Source organism: Podarcis bocagei, assembly GCF_964188305.1.
Source record: "Podarcis bocagei genome assembly, chromosome: 13".
In the NCBI taxonomy this organism is placed as follows: Eukaryota; Metazoa; Chordata; class Lepidosauria; order Squamata; family Lacertidae; genus Podarcis; species Podarcis bocagei.
The window spans coordinates 36,014,745-36,031,616 of record NC_138138.1 but is presented as its reverse complement, the minus strand read 5'-3'; the positions used below and the strand labels follow the sequence as shown (position 1 = coordinate 36,031,616).

General features: G+C 45.6%; 1 protein-coding gene across 1 annotated transcript; it reads right to left on the bottom strand.

Annotated features, from left to right (window-relative positions):
- Positions 1–4,799: 4,799 nt before the first annotated feature.
- On the bottom strand, positions 4,800–16,766 carry LOC308570695 (phosphatidylinositol transfer protein beta isoform-like). The gene is made up of 12 exons (XM_081165609.1): positions 16,640–16,766; positions 14,547–14,577; positions 13,643–13,788; positions 13,427–13,568; positions 12,990–13,061; positions 12,608–12,682; positions 10,791–10,874; positions 9,830–9,907; positions 8,912–9,022; positions 8,533–8,655; positions 6,296–6,377; positions 4,800–5,825 (listed from the first exon to the last, which is right to left on the bottom strand). The coding sequence occupies exons 1-11, from the start codon at positions 16,657–16,659 to the stop codon at positions 6,330–6,332; spliced, it is 930 nt and encodes a 309-aa protein (XP_081021735.1). The 5' UTR covers positions 16,660–16,766; the 3' UTR covers positions 4,800–5,825; positions 6,296–6,329.
- Positions 16,767–16,872: the final 106 nt, after the last annotated feature.

Below are 16,872 nucleotides of genomic sequence, written 5' to 3'. Positions count from 1 at the left end.
TATAACGATTTCTGAAATAAGGATGGAGCTATGTAGAGGCATTGGTTGGCTTTACAGTTTTTCCCGCATTGGGATTTTTGCATAGCACACGGGCACACCATGATTCGTAATGTATTGCCAGGTCAAAAAAATTAGCTGAAGTAGTTCTTCAGGTTATGAGCAGTTTCAGGTTAAGAACGGACCTGCAGAACGAATTAAGTTCTTAACCTGAGGTTCCACTGTATTAGCACCTGTCCTGGAGCAGGGAACCATTCAAAAGAAACAGATTCCTGGCACTGATCAGCTAATTAACCCAAGTAGTGTGTTTAAGGGGGGGGGGAGCGTGGGGAGGAAGTGTAAGAGTGAGAGTGATGTGGAAAAATCCACCGGGGGAATTCTAGAAGGGCAGATTTGGAAAAATATTCTGGACACCAACTGGCATGGGTTGTTTTTTTAAAAACAAACAAACAAGAAGTTCCCCACTTCTAAAATAGCTTTCATTATTTAAGTAAAAATGTTAGAAGAATAGGGAAGTGCCTGCAGCGGTCACATCCTGACTGTTGTCCTAGAACTCAGCTAGATTAGTAAAGAAAAAGCATTTTGTATGCGTTGTATATGTGATATAATGCTGTGACACCAGATGGCGCTGTGGAGTCTGTCTTTCCCTGCCGGATTTCCCTGTATAAGTTTACAACACTGAATCACTTCTTTGACGTGTCTAGATTCAGCCCTACGTGAAGAAGTAGGGCAGCCACTTATCATGCTTCACAGAGGACTTGCTTGAAGGAATCCTCTATTTGAAACATTGTCCAGTCCAAATCTGGTTTCAAGATAAAAGAACCAACAAAAAGGAAAGAAACCGGAAGGGCCCTGAAAGTTGCCCATCAACAATGAACACCTGGATAGCAGTCGGAGCAGGCCTTACAGGTCACTTGGTCCGTCTTTACACTATGGTGAGATGTACTGAAATTATAGGAATGGTGTCTAGCACTGTATCCATATGCAATTATGGAAAATCTATTTTGCCCTCCGTTTTGGGAGATGGCACCCCTGAGCGTCAAAGATTGAGATTCCCACAACTGTTACTATAAGATAGGCATTGTGGAAAACAGGATGTTGGCCTAGGTAGGTCTTTGGCCTGATCCAGCGGAGGGACGGATCCAGCTGCTGTGAGCTGTGTCCCCTCAGCTGCCAAATGCTTTTAACAGCTACTACTCCAGACCCTCCAAGTATCCCTATTTTCCAGGGGCAGTTCTGGATTTACAGAAGCCTACCCAGTTTCTGATCAGATTCCAAAATGTCCTTCTTTTCCTTAGGATGTCCCTGTTTTCATCGGAGAAATGTCAGAGGGTGTGTGAGACTGTGATGCTCTCTGAGAGAGGACGGAGTGTGTGCGTCTTTCTGTTTCAGCGGGGAGCTGAATCATGAGAGAGACAAGTAGGAAAAACAGCAAAGGGGATTTTAACTAATGCCAATGGAAAATCCCAGGCAGCCAGAGCAGAAACTTGGGGGTGGATGTCCTATGGCCTCAGATGCTGCTGACTCATGGCCAGCTCAGCTCATCAGCAGCGGGATGAGCTCATCACTTTACTCTAGAGCAAGTTCCTCATACCTGAAAGGCTGTGGAACTGCCTTCCCACAATAGTGAGGCTGCGCGTAGATGCTTCTGTTTTTTTGCACAGACAGCTCCTGCTATCACAAGACACCTTTCACAGGGAGCACACCTTGCTTGCTGCATCTAACGGCTGTCCACAGGGCAAGGATTGCATTTGGGAAGGGAGTGTATAGGTCAGACCCTGGAGTGCCTTTCTAGGAAGCCAGTCCCAGCAGGGTCTTGACATTTCTTTTCAAATGCTAAGAAACAGAAAGTGAAATCAGTGATGCTCAAATGTCTTGTTTCCTAGAGCAGCCACTGTTTCTGAGCAGCAGAGCAAATAGTCCCTTCAAGCACCCTCTAAGATCTCACCATCAGTCAGCGAGTGGGAATTAGGAGTCCTCCTGGGTTCTCCCTGCCAGCTCCGAGAATGAGTTCGATCAAATTCAGGATTGCACAATTTGCGCCGTCCCACTATGCACTGGCTGGGCCGGCAGGTGCACACTGACTCCCCGGGCATATAGAATCAAGCCCCTTGCAAGCCACCATACAAGGAGCGGTTGTGTTGTGTTTGGTTTAGCAATTTGCCCGTTCTGGAGGCCTGACCAAAAGTTGTGCAACAGGATACAGATGGGGATGCAGACGGGAAAAACATGGCCGAAGAGCACTTCAAACTAGGGCTGCCCAAAAATTTTATTGGCTGGGTCAACCAATTAAATTGGCTTTTTAAATAGGGTAAAACAAGTGTGTGCTTTAAATCTAAGCACTTAAACCTCAATCTACAGGCATCACACACCCCAGAGGCACCCCCCCCATCTCACCCAGGAGGGAAACCTTATTTTTAAGATGGAGATGGCTAACCAGCTAGAAAAGGCTTGTTTTCCTTGTTACTTCAAAACAATTGTTTTGTCATGTGAAAATTTCATTAAGCAGTTAAAACTAAGATCTGGGTGGGATTCCTGATGGGAATAGCACAAAAAGACATCAGGTAGCTGTTGTATGTGTGCTCACAACAGTTTTTACAATGTAATACATCAGTTGCTGATCGCCGAAGAATTGATGCTTTTGAATTATGGTGCTGGAGGAGACTCTTGAGAGTCCCATGGACTGCAAGAAGATCATACCTCTCCATTCTGAAGGAAATCAGCCCTGAGTGCTCACTGGAAGGACAGATCATGAAGCTGAGGCTCCAATCCTTTGGCCACCTCATGAGAAGAGAAGACTGCCTGGAAAAGACCCTGATGCTGGGAAAGATGGAGGGCACAAGGAGAAGGGGATGACAGAGGACAAGATGGTTGGACAGTGTTCTTGAAGCTACCAGCATGAGTTTGACCAAACTGCGGGAGGAAGTGGAAGACAGAAGTGCCTGGCGTGCTCTGGTCTATGGGGTCACAGAGTCAGACATGACTAAACAACAACAACATCATAATCAGTTGCAGGGACTGTCTGTTGTTGCTGAACTACAACTTGCATCACCTGAGGCTATTGGCTATGCTTGCAGGACCTGTTGGGGATTGTAGTTCAGAAACTTCCAGAGGACCAAAGGTTTCTTATCCCTCTATGCATGGTACTCAGACCTAAGACCTATTGATTTCCAGGATACTTACACCAAGGTAAGTAGGTATAGGATTTCAGCCTTATTTTAATGATTCCTTATAACAGACATAGGCAAACTCAGCCCACCAGATGTTTTGGGACTACAGTTCCCATAATCCCTGACCAATGGTCCTGTTAGCTAGGGATCATGGGAGTTGTAGGCCAAAAACATCTGGAGGGCCGAGTTTGCCTATGCCTGCCTTATAAACAAGTATCCCCAATCCATGAGAGAAACACACTTTTTAGAAGTTACAGTATTGTTAAATACAAGTTACTTGTAAAACTGTTACTAGAGGCATTCCCCTTTCACTCTCAGAATGCCTTTTCCGAAATGGCATTGGCTGTGACATATACACACATCATCTAAAAACAAAAGTATTCTCTCCTCAAAAAAACCCCAAACAAACCAACTGTCTTATGCAAATTAGTGTTGTTTTGGTCACTCAGTCCAAACCAATTTGATGCACGGACCAATATTTCCTTTAATCAGATGGCAGCCTTAGTTGAAACAAATTCTAAGAGCATGAATTAGTTCTACTGTGGCTTCAGCTTTTGGTCTCTCACTGGCTTGCTCTGAGCTCCATCCACGTATGTTTGGGGTTTGAAGGGAACAGTCAAAAGCTGCAACGTATGACCTTGACCAGGCACCCCAACCTTTGGGCCCTCCAGATGTTTTGGACTACAATTCCCATCATCCCTGACCACTTGTCCTGTTAGCTAGTGATCATGGGAGTTGTAGGCCAAAACATCTGGAGGGTCACAGGTTGGGGATGCCTGACCTTGAAAATGCACCTTTTGTGGGATTCTCTTTCTTGCCTTATGTTCTTTAGGGTGTGGTTAGGAAAGGAATAAGGAAGACCTACTGGCCTCTGCAAACATAGCCAATGGGCTGAGATGGTGGGAGTTGTAGTTCAGCAACATATAGAGGGCCAGAGGTTCCTCACAGCTGGAACAGGAAGTAGAGCTTCTCTTCCATCCTGCTGGGGAAGCAGCAGCATTATTAAGTCAGTTCTTGCCTTTCCCCACAAGGAAGAACAGAGAGGTGAGGAAGGAGGACTGAGCAGGTTTGTAATTTTTTCTGGAAACTTCTGCATCGGGTACATAAAAAATACCCAGCGCACGCACGCGCATGAGCTTCTCTCTAGCCCATCTTATACTGCAGGAAAGGAACAAAATAGGAGACCAAAACCTTTGGGTATGTTTAACCTGGAGAAAAGTTGATTAACAGGTGAAAAAGTACAGTAGCCATCTTATTCAGTTCCTGAAAAAGTTGCCACATATGGGGTAGATTTGTTCTGTGCTGCTACAGAGGGAAGGCCCTGAACTACAGGGTCTAAGGACAAGCAGGTTTTCAATGAAACATTTAAGAATAACTTCCTGACTGTATGAGCTGTTTGTGAGTGTGAGCAGGCTGCCTTAGAAGGTGGTGGACGTTCCCATGGCTAGAGGTGTTCTTGCTGTTGTTTTTTATTAAGCAGAAGCCAGGTAACTAAGTTATCCAGATCAGCAAATTTCCTCCACTGACATAGGGTTGGACTTGCAAGATCTCACCCTCCTCTATGAGCCACAGCAGCCACTAACCCTCCCTGTGTCTCCCACCCATCCCACAACAAGGAAACAGCACAAGAACTCAACTTCAAGTTTATTTGTTGTTTTGCTTTTTTAAAAAAAGATTTCAGTGTTTTTCTTGCTTAAAAAAAATACTGTTCAGATCCTTAGTAATGCACTATTGGGCCTTAAATGCCTCCACTTCCCCCTCACTTAAGACCCAAAGGGGCAGCTGAAATGTTTCTGAGTGACTCTCCCAAGTGGGGGGAAATTACATGCCCTTCCCACCAACACAACGGGGAAGTGAGGGACAAGGAAAAGAAGATTGAAATAAAAACAAACCAACAACCTAGGAGTAGAGTTCAGTGCCATTTAAAAAGGAGGAAATGAAGGGTCAAGAAACAGACCCTGAAAATTTTAGCCACATGTGGCCTTCTTTGGAAAACAGGGCAGGTCAACTTTGCTGCCTAAAACAAACGAGTCAGTTTAGCGGCACGTTTTAACTCCACCATATGGCACGGGAAGAACCGAGAGTGAAACTGCTGCGGTCATTGTTCCCCACAATCCCAGGAGATGAATGTGGTGCTGAAGCAGCGCTTCCATGCCTCTCCGAAAGACAATTTTAAATCCACAGTGAAGGCAAAAATGATGCTCCTTATATAGTTTCACTCGTTCTCTTCCTCCCCACCCCCCGTTTAGGCATTCCTGATCTTCCTTTCCCTTTGGCCTATAGAAAGCTCCTCCCCAACCCAATACAATTTCAAATAAGGTTAAGGTTAATCTTATTAATAGTCATGCAGCCCTGCTCCTGCAGGGCAAAAATAAGAGAGACATCCCCACCCCACCCTGGAAGGTCCTTGCCTCCCCCTTTTAAGGCCCCACTTGTGGCGAGGGGGGCACCTATTAATCCATGATCAGTAAGAAGTAAAGGGCAGTTTCCTGGGTTTTCCCGTGCCGGCAGAAGCAGGGGCAGTTTTGAATACAGTATTTTCGGACCAGAAGGACGGAGAAGAACGGGGACCCATCTTCCCCTCCCAAGGTGGCAAGGGGAGGGAGATCGGAGTCCCACGAAGAGAGGTCCAATCTCAGGTCAGAAAGGGCACTGCACCTGGGATAGAAAGAAGACAAAAAGGAAGTATTAGCAGCGAAAAGCAACAGCTTTCCTTTTCTTATTTAATGTTCTTTAAAAAGACAACTTGGCCTTCTCTGCGTGGCAGGAGCAAACAAACCAAAAAGTCTCTAGTTGACCATAGTTTCTGGTTTCATCTGACCCAGGAAACGATGGTTACCAGCTCCAGAACAAAACCAAATACTAAAACCATAGTTCTAAGTTGCCTTAATATTGTTGCTTGTTCCAAACGTGGTAACTGTATCTCCCAAGTTTTGACAATACGGGAAACTTTGCTTAATCAGAGGCACCCAGGCTTGTTTTCTCATGCCACAAATTGGCTGGGGGGGCATAGGCACATGCATATCATGGCTTGATGAGGCCAAGATATGATCACTGTCTCCTCCCACCCTCACCCAGAGTTTCCACCCATAACTATGTAAAGCTTTCCACCCTCCAGTTTCTTCTACCTTGTTACTTCTCGGCCCAGGCAGTAGGGGGCGCTCATTCGTCCCCTGCAGTCATTCCTCTCACAGTGCCCTTCTGGCGTATCTGCAACAAAACAAGATCCTTCAGCATCTGGGTAACTTCTGGTAGTACTGGCTGTTTACTTCCACATGGCCTTGCCAGAAAGATTTGCCAATAAATTAAAAAAGATTTTTTAAAAAATAAATCAATAATCAATTACAAGTGTATTTAAATGCATCAGCATATTATCAAACATTATAGGGTTTGTGGGTTCAAAGCATATTTAATACTCTCTGGGCAAGACAGGAACCACATTTAATCCCAAAGTGCAAAATGGGATCTATCTATCAACAAAACACTTGTATGTACCAGTTTTTCCTCTCTTTTATTTTAAGGAGGAACAGATTCAAATGAAGGCAGGACTCCTATATATATTTTGTAAAAGTTGTATAGAAAAAGGTTTTAATCATCAAAACCTAGAAAGGTATAAATTTACAAATATATAAAATATGTTTACAGAAGCATAACATATTTATGTAACTATACATTTACAGACATTAAAAAACTACAAATTGAGGAAACAATGGTAAGCACATTAGCAGTTAAATATTTTTAAAAGAGGAGATTTTTGCAGTGCATCTCTTACAGCAGTGGAAAAAACCTATGCCTATCAAATTATCTTCTTCCACATTGATATCATATAGGACTGTTATCCAACTGTGGTAATCTTCGTACCTCTGTGGGGAACTTTTGGTGCACCATATGCTGCTGAACAACAACTTCCATCATTCCTCACCACTGGTGATGCTTGCAGGGGCTGATGGGAGTTGTAGTTCAGGAACGTATGGAGGGCCAAAGCTTCTCTCACCCATAAGCAGATCAACTGAGTTTTAAAACAACTGAATCTACATAAACTTGCATATGACTAAACGCTTTTGAAGAAGGGAAAAAAGTATACCCGATTTTAGATGGCATATGTATAGGGTGCATACATATCTATAAGTTTTAGATGGCATATGTCTTGGAAGTGGAGTTCCCTCCTGTGAGAGACTGAAGAGAGAATGCTTCTCCCATGATGGGGTCCACCATTGGCATTTTTCATGTTTCAGGATTTGAATCAGGGTTTTCAGCTTCTATATTAGTGGATCAAAACCACATCGACTAAATTAAACCTATGGCCCTAGCTGGAAACTTCTCCTCTTGTCAGGGGATCTGCACCTACAAGAAGAAGTGTGCCATAGGGGCAGCAAATATAGAACAGGAGTACCGATCATCACTCAACGGAACAGTGGCAGTGATTTTTTAAAAAATCCTGCCTGGCAGATCTGCGTAGCAACTCGGCTCATTGAAATCAACAAAGCCTCAAGACTAGCTGCGGGAAAACAAACAGGAAAGAGAGAGAGAGAGAGAGAGAGAGAGAGAGAGAGAGAGAGAGAGAGTGTGCTTGGATTTGATATCCCGCCTTTCACTCCCTTTAAGGAGTCTCAAAGCGACTAACAATCTCCTTTCCCTTCCTCCCCCACAACAAACACTCTGTGAGGTGAGTGGGGCTGAGAGACTTCAAAGAAGTGTGGCTAGCTCAAGGTCACCCAGCAGCTGCATGTGGAGGAGCGGGGAATTGAACCCGGTTCCTCAGATTACGAGACTACCGCTCTTAACCACTACACCACACTGGCTCTAAGGGTTTTAACTAAGCTTCTACAAGTGCGGACTGAGCTGGCCATGGAAGGACTTTTTGGGAGGGGAGTTTCACAATAAGGAAGCCATGAAAAGAAAAGGCCTGGCTGCTTGACCCCATCCGCCTTACTCTCTGACAACAATGGCATCTGAAGCAAGCCACCCGGAAATGATCTCAGAGATCAGGCTTGTAGGGCAAAGCCATCCTTTAAGACCCAGTGACAGGGAAAGTTGTACAGTGGTACCTCTGGTTACGTACTTCATTCGTTCCAGGGGTCCATTCTTAACCCGAAACTGTTCTTAACCTGAGGTACCACTTTAGCTAATGGGGCCTCACGCTGCTGCTGCGCGATTTCTGTTCTCATCCTGAAGCAAAGTTCTAAACCTGAGGTACTATTTCTGGGTTAGCGGAGTCTGTAACCTGAAGTGTATGTAACCCGAAGTACCACTGTACTTCTGGCCTTCCACCCACAAGAGTTCAAGCACAAAAGTAAGGGAAGCTCTCATAACCCAAACCAAGTGCCCCTTGCACCCGCAAACCTGGTCCTCTGCCCCAAAATACCTCATCAAGCTCCCTCTGTGTCTCTTCCTCCATCCGTCGAATGTCAGCCATGGTTAAATCCACCCACTTGTCCAACCAGCAAAATAGCTGCCTATGGAAGTTGGTAAAGAGGCGTCTTTCTTGCTGTAGGAAGAGAAGAAAGGCTTCAAGAAAACAGGATGACAAGAATGCAAGAGACCTTGAAGTGGGGATAATAGTCTACACTCTGAGGGGTTGCATTCTGCAGAGCAAGCTCAAGATGGGTTTTTTTTACCCCCACCTCTTCCCGCCCCTAAAAAAACCTCAACGACGCTGGAGAAAGTCTCGAATCCCACTTGCTAATATTGCTCTGCCATCTGTTACTATCCAAGCAAGCTCCAACGCCTCAGCCTGATCTTACCTTTTGGATAAATTTTTCCACTCGGCCCTGAAGACCCCACCAGCGGAACTTCACACTCACAAGTTTGTAGGCACACATGTGGGGGCAATCTTCATTGTTGGCTAGTTCCCGCTAATGGACGGGAGATAGGGGGGAAGGGGAAGGGGGAGAAAGGAAGAAGCCAGGAAGATTAGGCCTGGAGTTGCCGCTGAAGTTTCAAAGCAAACTTGTGGAGATTTCTCTTATAGATGAAACATCTGAGGGGGATTTGCAGGGATGAAAAAGAAATATACCCCTTTTTTATATTTCATTTAGAAGTATTTACACCATGCCTACGAACCAAAGTTCTCAAGGCGGCTTGCAATGTATTTAAAACACAATAGAACAAACAGCAATACATACACCTTTGCCCTGATTATCCTAAGTTTCCCCTCTGCTATGACCCCCAACTGTTCCCCCCCCCCGTTTCCCCCCAACAGTGACTGCTGTTTATGTCTCTCACAGCCCCAGCCCTGGCAGCATTAATAGAAGGTGGTGGGTGTAGCACCTTTCAGTATTGATAAGACCCAGCCTCGCTCCAAAAAATCCTACAGCCAGTTTGTGCACCCAGTGACCACTGCAACACTTGCTTTCTCTCTTGCTGCCATGACTAAAAGGTCACAGAGAAGGCTCCATCTTTTGGGTCTGGTGCCACAGCAAGCGCACATTTTGCTTTGCTAAGATGAAATCTGCAGACCCCTGGGGTCCCACTACCACCACCACCGCCAAAGCCTGTCTTCAGAACAACCAAGAGGCCCGAGATGTATGGATGGGAGGGAGCAGGACACTTACGGGCTGGTTCGCAAGTTTTGCTATCATCCGTTTATCTATTATTTCATTTATGAATTGCATCCCATAAGGCATCTTGAAGCAAATTACAAGACAGGGGACTGGACGTACCTTCCAGTCAGGACCAAGAGGCCCTCTGCCCGTCTTCAGTGATTTGAAAAGAGCCGGGTCTTCATCTGGCTTGTAATCCTGAAAGATAAGAGAGCAGAGATGAGAATGTCAGCAGTATGAGATACAGTGGGGCAGAGATGGATAAATGCCATGAAGATTTTTGTTCAGCAGGTAGAAAAGCAGTCAGAAAGGGCAGATTCCTCTTGACACAAAAACAGGGCCTGATAACAACTAAAAACCAAGAGCCAACCCTGAAAGCAAAAGGGTACTATTTTGGATACTACGAGCAGTGCAAAAAGTTGAGCCACAATGTGGTTTTAGTTGTACCAGCCGTCACCACCACTCCTGTTACCTTCACTCTAAGGTGAAGGTACATCCTTAGAGAGAATAGACTAGTCACTTGGAGGCGAAGAGAAAGTGCTCAGCATATGCTCAGAGACAAGCTCTCCACTCAGGGGCCTCTCCTCACTCAAGGGGAGATCTCCTTTCATCCCTTCTGTAGGCTATGGGCCAGCAGGAACAAATGAAATCACAATGTGGAGCCTGGCCAGATATAAGCAAACTTCCTTTCTCTGTCAATGTTGGGGGGATAAAGGAGGGAGAAGGAAGAGGAGTGAGTTGTGTGTGGAAATGAAGGCCCCTCAGGCCAGGTAGTGGTGGGCAGGATAGCTGTAGCCTAGAATTGCTGGGGTACTGTTCTCCTGAGCTCTCCCAATCTAGAGCAATTCAAAAGAACAAATGGTTCCAAGCAGGGTGTTTGCAGATGCTACAATAACCAAAAAGATTCCCTTTGTGCTCATGGCTTTCACACTCTAGAGCCACAAAGGGATCCTTCTTTCCTATCAAAAGCAGTCGGCTGGAAGGGCACTTTCCCTCCCAGAATTCCCCTGCCTTCTGTGTCATGATAACCTTTGCCAAACACTCTTCCAACTGCCAAACAAAAAGCAAGGTTGCCTCTTACGTCATCTGATACTTGCGTCCGATCAGCGACATCTATATGGACCACCTCAACATCTTTCCAAGTTTCCGCATCGAGGCTGTGGACCTGTAGAGAGAAGAGTTTTTATGTCCTCACCCAAAACAAAAATGGGAGTCGCCAGCACTGAAAGTTTGATTGGGTTTTGTTGACTTTTTAATATGCTTCTGTTTTATGATATATGCTTTGTACTGGCCTAAAGACGAGTGTTAGGCAATCAATGTGTTCAATTTAATAATAATAATGTATTTTACATCAAAACACACAAGATTTGGGTGGGACCTTAAGAGAGCTGCGCATAAACAAATGCCTCAAAGAACTGAAGCAAAATTGTAAAGTAGAGTTGGCCAAAACTCCTCCACAATGATGTGAGAGATTGATATAGTCATACAGAAAATGATTACTTCAAGCTATTGCTGCTAGATGTGGTTCTAAAAGCTATTGAATCATAAGGTGTACTTAGTTTTGCACACATGGCTTCTCCATTATGGCTTTATTTTTGCTAAATAAATCATGACGTAGAATAATATGTCATGTGTTGTTCTTCACCTGAGGTTGTATTTACCTAATTTTAAGACCTGCTAAAAAACAGATAATTGTTATGTTTTCATATGTAAAACCACAGAATTCAATTTTCTCATGACTGTATAGAAATTACCGTATTTTTCGTCCCATAGGACGCACCTAGTTTTTTGGGGGGGAAATAAAGGGGAAAAAATTCCCTTTATTCCCCCCCCCCCCAAAGCAGGTCGGGGAAACAGAACCAGGTCGAGGAACAGCGGGATGGCGGCGCTGTGCCTCCCTGCTGTCCCCCGAGCTTGTGGGGCTGGCCGATGTCTGCCCCGTGCGAGGGGCGCTCTGCATCAGGGCGCCCCCCCCCCCGCGGGGCTGCAGGCTGCTATCCGCAGCGTGGGGAGCCGTGCGGGGAACTCCTGCAAGGCTCCCCATGCTGCGGATGTCTGCCTGGCGCGGGAGGCGCTCTGCTTCAGGGCGCCCCTTGCGCTGGGCGGCAGGCTGCTATCCGCAGCGTGGGGAGCCTTGCGGGGAACTCCTGCATTCGCCCCATAGGACGCACCCAGATTTCCCCTTCATTTTTGGAGGGGAAAAAGTGCGTCCTATAGGGCGAAAAATATGGTAAATAATAACAACATACATAACCCAGATTTGCTTCAAAAAAAATCACAGAAAATTTAATACCTCAAGACTGCATCCCTCAATACTGCCAAATATTTCAGTCATTTAGAAGAGAAAAAGACCTCTGTAACCCCAAACTGCATCCAATAGCTAATGATAAAGCATGTTTCTGTTCCATACAGTCTCCTCTAAAGTGCTTTCAAGATCTTTGCAAGAATAAGTGCTTTATTTCTTATTATATATGCAATGGAACCTTAACAAAGTCTAAATTATTTATCCCAGCTGGTATCTGTCCTGGATCTGAACTGATTTCCTGTATGTGGTGTTATTTTAAAAGCATTTTTATGTTTATTTTTTGTGTTTGTTTTGTATTCAGTTGTTTTTACATATGCAACTATTTTATATATGCCATTGTATTGTAAATCACTTCAAGATGCCTCACAGGAAGCAACTCATAAGTGACATAAATAACAACAACTTTTCCGGATACAAAATATTTTCTTTTTGCAGAAAGAAAAAATTCTGGTTAATCAAATACCACCACCACCCTAATAATAAAACAGTGCATCTGTGTCCACGGTCTTTCTATTAATAGAGAGTAAAATTCAGCAGGACTTGGGCACCCTGGTTCTGTGGATAAAACATGGCGTTTCATTCCCGTCACTTACATTGTCTTGGTCACCTAAATCCGGTTTGTGCCAGGTTTCAATTTTGATGAAGAAATCATCCTTCATATATTCATTCTGTCCAAAAAGGAAAGGGTGGGGGAGGAGAGAAGAATGGTTACCCAGAATACTTTGTGGTAACAAGAGCACACGCAGACCTAAAGCCACACATGACTTGAGCAGACATATTTCCCAGAATGCTCTGCGACATTCTGGGATGTGGGTGTGTGACTCATGAGAAGTGGACTTCATGGGATAGGAGGTGTGCCATAGCTTACTGGAGATAGGCGAGGACACAGATGTACCCAGAGAATCTGAGGAAGTTGGGGTTCACTGACAAGCGCTGCCTGCCCACCCACAGATGTCCCTTCCCCAAGTCACTTACCGTAATAACTGCAGCAGACGGGACCACAAGAAAGAAGAGAAAGACAGAACATGTTAGTGCAGGATAATGAAACTAAAAACCTTCCCTAATCAGCTTGATGTAAGTCTTCTCTAGCCACACTTGCCATATATGTAACCCAAATCACACAGGACAGTTTTAGCCCAATATATCCAGCAGGTTAGACAAAGTGTGGAGAAGCTATGGTCCTCCAGTTGTTGCTGAACTGCAACTCCCATCAGCCCCAGCAAACATGGGCAAAACCAGGGATGATGGGAATTGTAGTTTAGCAACATCTAGCGGGCCAAAGGTTTCCCACACCAGTTTTGACTGTCCCTGAACTCTGATAATGTTTCCTGCTGGACTGGAAAGCTAGTATGACTATTGGTTGTAGTCCAAAAACAGCTGGAGACCCAAGTTTGGGAAACCCTGACCTAGGGAGTCCCAGTTACAGACATAGCCCCTTCTCCCATCCCTCTCCCTGGCTCACCCGTTCGACAATAGGGATAGGCATTCCAGGCTTTCTCGTGAACAACTAGGGACCCCTCAGGGGCGAACATCTTAATGAATCCAGGTACTTTGCTGCAAGAGAGAGAAAAACAGGGCGTCAGAGGAAGCCCATGCCTTTGGATGCCCGTGCCCAGGAAGGACCTTACCTCTGGAGGTGGTAGATCTTGTGGGTGAACTGCCCTCGTTCCCCTTCACACTCGTAAGGTTCATTTTTTAGCACCTCAATCCCTTCGCCGCCGCCAGTGTTGTTCTTGCTGGCTTCAGCAACAGAGAATAACTGCCCCACCTGATACTGAAGAGGAAAAGGGCAGAGGTTGGAAATGGGCATTTTAAACAGGAGAGTCAAGTTCAACATGTCCCAAAAGGAACTCATCCCAGTTCAAATTTGTCCCTTTACAAAACAAAGTAGTTGCCTTCAGGTCACAGTTCCAAGTTGATCCAAATGATCCTCAAGAATTTTTTTCAGTATTCAAAATGCTCCTGTGCTGAAGTATAAAATAAACTTAAGATGAGAGTCTATAGAGTGAAAAGCACAGATGAGAGAACGAACTTGAGGATAAAACTAGAAATCGTTCAAAGTTCTAAGCTGAAACAAATGTAATTCAAGTTTTGATCACTTGGCAATTCTGGAAACTACTTTCAGATGTAGTTTAGAGACTTTTGAACTAATTTGATGAAGTCTGTTAAGCTCATTCCAAGCACTGGGAAAGAGAGAAGGGGAAATACTCCTGCCCCATTGGCCTTCAAATAAGGCACAGGTCCTGGGGACGAGGAATGCCATAGGAGTCACTTGGCAAGGCCTGCCTGCCCCAACTCCTGCTGGGTGGGGAGAGAGAGAGGGAGAGAACAGGGAGCCAGAAAGAGAGACAAAAAAGGGCAATGCCCTTTTGGTTTTTGGTTCTGGCCCCACCTATGAAAAACAGGAAGAAAAGCACCCTAAACTTTCTGCTGATTTATGCCAACCCATTATCCCTCCCCCCCCCATTGATCAACTAGGGGGTCAGCAAAGTTGCACACTTCCTAATGCCGCTGCATGTAAATGGAACTTACCTCCTCTACGGAGCAAGGCAGCACAACCCGGCTGGTTTTGGAGGATGGAGATAAAAGCAGCATGGGGGAGGGGGAGGGAGAGGAAAGAGAAACAAGAGTTAGAGAGGGAATCCTCCAGTGCCCAAGCCCTCACACTCCACTGCCACACGCACCAGATAAAAAGCACATACACACTTTATTCACCCTGGAATGTATTTAACAGACCGTTCAACAAAGACCACTAAATAAAGCACTACTGTTGCATCTGAACTATCATTATCAAGTTTCTAGTAAACTGCCACTAAAACTAGTCTTAAAACAACTTACAATATGATATATCAAAGTGTACAAAAATTTAGAAATACCAAAGAACAAGCCGCAACGTAAAATGCAGCTTTAAAACAGTAACACTGAATTAATAAGCAAGCCTATCGAATACCACCAGAGGCCTGGAAGTAGAGGAAGACCTTACCCGGTGCCAAAAGGTATTAAACTTGACACCAGGTGGGCCTCACCGGGGAGACCAATCCATAGATGGGGTGGTAGGAGAGAGAAGCCAAAATGTTCTTTCCCTTGTTGCCAATCACAGGACCTTTCTTGGAGGAAGAAGAAAGCCTCTGATGACAACCACAGGGCATGTGTTGGCAGAGGCATTCTGTTAGGTATTGGGGTCCTGAACTGTGAGAAGCTTTCTAGGCTAAAATCAGAACTCTGAATTGGTCTCAGGAACCCATTGGGAGCCACTGAAGCTGGGGCAAATGAGAGTAATATGTACTTGTTGTCTGGTGCCTATTATCAGTTTGTCAGCTGCACTGAACACTCGCTGCAATTTCCAAAAAGTCTGCTAAGGTGAGCACATATATAGCACATTGCAATAACATACATATGCAGGACCCTGGTATCTCAAAACTTGAAGGCCGTGTACATGGTATACCTTTAAAGTACCATTAGAAACACACGTTCCCTTCAAAAAACTATGGGAACTGTAGTCCATTGAGAGCTGTTGGGAACTGCAACTCTGAGTGGTAAACTACAGTGCCCAGAATCCCAGGGAGGCGGGGGAGATGTGCTTTAAAGGTGTTGCAGAAGTTTCGCTGAAATCAAAACACAAAGCAGATTGTCTCCTTTGCCCTGAGGAAGAGCACACTAATATGCACAGAGAACCTTCCTAAACTCACAGTGCAATCCTAAACAGGCCTATACAGAAGTAAGCCTTACTGAATTAAAAAGGGCTTTTTCTCCCTGGAAGTGTGCTGCATCCCTTGAGGCAATGTTATTGTATGTGCCAGATGAAATAAGTTGGACTGTCATCTCCCCACCCCAAGGTCTTTTCTCCTACAATTCTCCTCCAGCGCATGCCTCAGCCAGCTTTAACAAAGATAAATCTGCTGCTGCCAACTTCCCCTGAAACAGTGCTCAGCGTGATTTGCGGTAACACTCTGAAACTGCAAACATTTCGTGTTTCTTCCGAAATAAGTTCCTGGAAATCAACAGGCCTTAGTTTAAAGAAAGTGAGCCGAGCACAGCACAAAAATTATGACGGATTCAGGGATCTGAGGTTGGCACTTATTTGTTCTCCTCCCTCACTGATTATTCCATTGAGCTTTGGTGAAAAAACATGGGTGGAGGGTGGGGAAGAGGGGGAAAAAATACATCGAAATGGAGAATAACGGTATAAACTATAAAGCAAGCCAAGTGTGGAGGCAGCCAGGCCGCCTCCTGTCGGGAAAACATGCCGGGTCAGGGACCCCAGATGGATTGGAGGACTGGGTGTGCGAAAAGCCTCCTCGCAGGGTAAACCGAATGGGCCAAGGCGACCCCCCACTTCTGCTTTTCAGAGGCAATATGAGAAAGCGCCGCCCGTTACACTGCAGAAACAAAAGGCCCCATTCATCCAAAATATCAGATCTCACCCAGCGCACATTATTAGGCGCTCTAAAAACCCCCAGCAAAATACAGAAGGAAGAGCCGTAGAAAGGGCAGCCATATGTAGACGGGTCCCTTGTTTATCGCCCACCCATTTTTAGGAAAGCCCCCTCCCCACTGCCTAGTTAACCCTTCCCATGCCCTGCACCACCCACGCTGGCGCCCCCCACACCCCTCCCAGTACTCACAACTCTTTGATCAGCACCATCCTCCCGTCCCTCCGGCACCCCGCACGCCAAATGCACCAGCCCTTTTCTTCCTCTTCCCCCCTACCCCGGCCATTGACGCCACTTCCGCCCTCACTCTAGCGCCCGCTCGCCCGCACCTGCCCGCGACGACGCCACTTCCGCCCTCACTTGGGCTTCGCCCGCGCGGGCGAGCCGGAGCAAAGGCCGGCCACGTTGGGGAGGAGCAGGTCGAA

Coding starts and splice junctions, on each gene's coding strand:
- LOC308570695 (XM_081165609.1), bottom strand. CDS start 16,659: ATGGTGCTGATCAAAGAGTT. Junction 12,683..12,989: donor CGTCTGCTGCAGTTATTACG/GTAAGTGACTTG, acceptor CTTTTTGGACAG/AATGAATATATGAAGGATGA. Junction 6,378..8,532: donor CACAGAGGGAGCTTGATGAG/GTATTTTGGGGC, acceptor GTTTTGTTGCAG/ATACGCCAGAAGGGCACTGT.